A 4,735-nucleotide genomic window follows, 5' to 3' on the forward strand; every position below is an offset into this window, starting at 1 on the left:
ACCTAAACCTGAACCTAAACTCAAACCTATAACCTATAACCCACCTATAACCTACACCCAAACCTAAACCTATAACCTAAACCTAAACCTAAACCTATAACCTATAACCTAAACCTAAACCTAAACCTATAACCTAAACCTATAACCTATAACCTATAACCTAAACCTAAACCTAAACTTATTCCTATAACCTATAACCTATAACCTATTCTCAAATCCTAAACCTAAACCCGAACCCGAACCCGAATTCCTAAACCTATAACCTAAACCTATAACCTATAACCTATAAACTAAACCTAAACCTAAACCTATAACCTGATCTATATCTATATATATATATATATATATATATATATATAATCTATATGAGAAACATTTTGGCTGATTTTTCTCTCCTCTTTTTCTTACTCATGTCTTTCTCTCTTACCATGTAAGGTTTCTACAAGTATGTCCCAATTTTGTTAGTTATATATGTAATAGCTTATTGAGGACATGCAGAAAGCAAAGGAAGAGATGGAAAAACTGAAAGGGGAGGCACAAGCCAACAAGGATCACATGCTGGAGGTGGTTTAGATTTTTTACTTGGATTTATTTTCTGATACTCTTAAGGATTTAAATATTTTATGATATTTTTTTACAGTATAAAGAAATAGCACAAGTGAATGAAGTTGCATTGAAGCAAATTAAATCTGCTCATGAAAAATTCAAGGCTGAGGTACATCCCTGTATCCTGAACCTCATTTGTTTAAAAGTTACAATCCCTGTTTTTAGTATTTTTTTGTCTTTCTTTCTTTTTAGATGTGTACAATGGCATGTTTATTTGATAGTGTCTACAAATGTTGTTTTATACAGGTTGACAAGCTAAAGAAGTTATTGGAAGATGAAATTCACTTTCTCAAGGGAAGGGTTTCAGAACTTGAAAGTGATCTTGTGTTAAAGTCCACAGAAGTTACATCTGCGGTTTCAGGGAAAGAAGAAGCTCTATCTTCTTATGATAGGTTGAGCAAAGTGAAGTATTGTTTATTTAGAAATGTGAATGTGGGATGCATTATATGATTTGATTACTATTTGTAATAAATGCATTATTTTTTTCCTGATTGCATTTTATGTACTATTCCTATCAGCATTAAGCTTAGATGAGTTATCAATCACAGCAGGTTCTTGTAATGGAAACAGGCACCATTTTTTTAATTTTTTTTTAAAAAATTAGCTACGGATTTTAGTTGTAGCTATTGTTCCGAAAACCATAGCTATTATCCATAGCTGTAGGTACATTTCGCTACAAAAATTATAGCTACGGCCTTTATCTGTAGCTATTGATATCTATTGCTACGGATTCAATCTGTAGGCATAGCTACATTTTGCTATAGAAATTATGGCTACGACTTTTGTTCGTAGCGACTGATATCTATTACTACAGATATAATCCATAGCCATCAGTTTTTTGACCTTTAGCTACCCCACCAATAGCGACGGATGTGCTACGGACTAGATCCGTAGTAAAAGGTCTTTAGCTTCAGTTTTTTGGCCGTAGCCTTTGCCCATTTTTCTTGTAGTGTTTCTTGCTCGATTTGGAGTGGAAAGGGCGAGTTGTTGATCTGATTTGTCATGTTCATAAGATGGATGGCCCAGATTCAGGGAGTCATTAATAGTGGCCCCAACTATGTCTGGATCAATAGTCAGCTTCAAATATAAGATTAGTCGCGACTTGCGACTTACACTCGAAGGAGAGCTCGCGTCTGTTGTTGGTTTTAAGATGAACTAATTGCATGGAGGTAGTCTGCATCTCCTATGGTATTTCTGAGGCCCTGGCCTATGAAATGGGCAGCTCAGATTAACAAATGGGCCCCACTTGAAGGTGGTGGGTGTTTCGATCGCACAGAGAAGAAAACCCAGCCGTTCATGGCTGGTCATCGTTGGACGGCTAATCCAATGATCAGCAGCAATTAGATGGTGTGGATAGGTCCCATGATCACCATGGGACCCATCGAATGGACAATGATAAGCTTTTTTTCTAGTGGGTTCGAGATTCGCATGTGGCAGCGGTTGGATATCCATTTGGCTATTGAGAAAACCCTAGTAAGAAGGGCTAGGATGCCTTGGGATGTGCAGCTAGGATGAAATGGTGAAGGCACGCGGATTTCCAGTCATGGAAGGAGTAGGAAACAAAGTCTTTCTATTTTTAAAAAATCAACCGCACATAGCCTAACTTGTGGCTGAGATTGTGTGCATGTGGGCACTTTTCTGTTTACGAAATGACCTAGGGTACGATTGGTTTTGGTCCTTCTAGAGGATGGACGGCTTGGATCGTCATTACAGATGGTGATGATGACCCATTGCTCATCACAGTGGTCGGTCATCCATTGTTGGCGAAAACGAGAGAGGAGAGAGAGACTCCCTCTCAAATTCAAATTCTGTAGTTTGACCTGACTTCACATTCGGTGCACAACACGTGCATGCACAACACGTGCACGCACAACACTCATGTGGGGCCCACAGTGATGTCTCCATGAGAAATCTACACCATCTATTCTCTTTTCCATCTGACTCAAGGGGTTGGGTCTAAAGTTGAAGCATATCTAAGGATCAAGTGGGCCCCAAAATTAACTATTAATGGCTAATCTATCCATTAGGTCAGTTTTTCAATGATCTAAGGGTCGACGTGTATGGCTAATTTATGATACATAGGTATAGTGTAAAATTTCACTTTAAACGGATTGTGGGAACCATGAGATCTAAAATTTAGGGTCTAGTTTAATGGTATTTTTGCTAATCTAGGAGTTTTATGAAATCCAACGGTTTTATGCAGTTGTATGCATCTTTCTAAACAATTCTTACAAATAGACTTGCATCTAGATCATTACGAATATGGAATTATTTGCCAGTTTATTTAAGGGAAGACGCCTATGTCAAATCACGCAAAGGATGATCTTGTCTTAAAATCAATAGTCAAATGACTTGGTCTATTGCTTAGAGATCATTCCCAATGGTTAGATTCATGTTAGGGAATAAATGTAAGGTTAGGATAGTTAGATTTGTATCTTACACATGTACATATAAGTTAATTTCTTCATAACGCTCGAGAACTTTCAATACTCGGGTATTGAAATGTTCGGGACATTACTTCCATAAACATAATAATGTAGATAAAGCCAAATAAGATGCATATAACTTCTGTTGTGCGGTTGTGCAACACGACTCTGTTGCGTAGTCACCCAACAGGCTTGAGCCTTGTTGCTGCTTTATCTTCTTTTTCCTCCTCCCTGCACCGTAAACCTCTTGATTCCTAAATTATATGATTCTTTTACTCCTAAAGCTTTTAAATATTTTACAAGTGTAAAAATGAGAAGGGTGAGAGGGTATTTATAGGCATCCACATGTGTGAAACCCTAATCGCCACAACATTTCTTGGTTATGCGGGTGTGCAACATTTCTTGGTTACGCGGGCGTGCAACACTTCTTGGTTGCATGGGATTCATGTTCTTCGATTGTGCCACTATTCTTCTAGTCTAGTATTGATTCCTCATCCCACTGCATCATAACCCTTGTTCTTTGTCTTCTTTCTTTATTGTGTGGATGCACAACAAAACCTCATTCTGCGGTCGTGCAACACATCCTTGTTACATGGGCGTGTAATTGATTTTTGTGTTCTAACATGAACAAGTTCTTTTAAGATAATATGTTTGAGTTTACCAGATGAACTAGCCCCACTGGCATGTGCCCTTAGCTCTGTAAGGGCTAGGGAGATTCTTTGTCTAGTATGCTTAGTGGGAGGAAAATAAAGTGGTACTTAAGACTGTGTGGTAGGTGGTGAGAAACTCTACCTTGTAGACTACATAATGGGAGAAGTGGTTGATGACTGTGGCCTAGCTACCGCTTTCTCAAGAGGAGACTCCCTAGTTGGTTTATAAAGTGCGGTTGCTGGTGTCTTCAAATCCAGTGCATTGTCCTCTACTTGTGGACTAGGAGCTATCTCTGTAGCCAATTATTCTTTTAGCCTTCTCTCATCTAAGGGAGCACCATATGTTATCCATCCATTAAGAGTATTCACGGGTTTTCTTTAGTGTATAGGATCTTCTAAAGAAATCTTCAAACAAGTCTAGCTAGGTGCAAAGACATGATCTTTTTCTACTATGTAGCCGATTGCTTGCTCAGGTTTGTAAATTTTAGCTTAGGAGGGGCTATCCTTACTATTTAATTCATTAAATGGCAATGATGGACCAAGTAATATTGATGTGCCCATCAACGCATCCTGATATATGAGGCCTGTACTGAATGATTATACCGAGGCAAAATGAAATGAGACGTAGTGCACATTATCGAAAGTTACTTCTAAATAAATGCCCAATTATAAGGGCCAATACCAAAGCTCCTCATTATTCGAGTGACAGCACTGCAAGTCTCTGGAATAATTTGATTGTTGCCGAATTGGCACGCAAACCTACTAAGATGGTATGGCTCGTTCTAAAATTTTCTACTCTCTCTCAGAGGTAGACTACTAGATTTGATGTATATGAAGAAATGGAGCTCACTTGACAACAACGATTTGTCGCCCATGACATCTTTGTCTTCAAGGATGTTGGAAAAAGGAATTTGGAAGAATAGGATGGATTCCACCCTCTCAATCTTCTCTACAACCCAATTGTATGTCTTCTTAATCATTTTCCTCCATTGGTAGTTGTAGAATGGGAGGTGATCCGGGTTGATGTGGGCTTTATCTTATTCATCATACGTC

General features: G+C 38.4%; 1 protein-coding gene across 1 annotated transcript; it reads left to right on the plus strand.

Annotated features, from left to right (window-relative positions):
* Positions 1 to 401: 401 nt before the first annotated feature.
* On the plus strand, positions 402 to 1,158 carry LOC131244493 (nuclear-pore anchor-like). The gene is made up of 3 exons (XM_058244060.1): positions 402 to 564; positions 641 to 715; positions 853 to 1,158. The coding sequence occupies exons 1-3, from the start codon at positions 493 to 495 to the stop codon at positions 1,054 to 1,056; spliced, it is 351 nt and encodes a 116-aa protein (XP_058100043.1). The 5' UTR covers positions 402 to 492; the 3' UTR covers positions 1,057 to 1,158.
* The last annotated feature ends 3,577 nt before the right edge of the window (positions 1,159 to 4,735 follow it).

Source organism: Magnolia sinica, chromosome 4 (genome assembly GCF_029962835.1).
Source record: "Magnolia sinica isolate HGM2019 chromosome 4, MsV1, whole genome shotgun sequence".
NCBI lineage: Eukaryota > Viridiplantae > Streptophyta > Magnoliopsida > Magnoliales > Magnoliaceae > Magnolia > Magnolia sinica.

Bases quoted from the DNA above. Each gene is read 5' to 3' on its own strand.
- LOC131244493 (XM_058244060.1), top strand. From the start codon at position 493: ATGCAGAAAGCAAAGGAAGAGATGGAAAAACTGAAAGGGGAGGCACAA. The intron at 565-640 runs GTGGTTTAGATT...ATTTTTTTACAG, and splicing joins ACAAGGATCACATGCTGGAG to TATAAAGAAATAGCACAAGT. The intron at 716-852 runs GTACATCCCTGT...TGTTTTATACAG, and splicing joins ATGAAAAATTCAAGGCTGAG to GTTGACAAGCTAAAGAAGTT.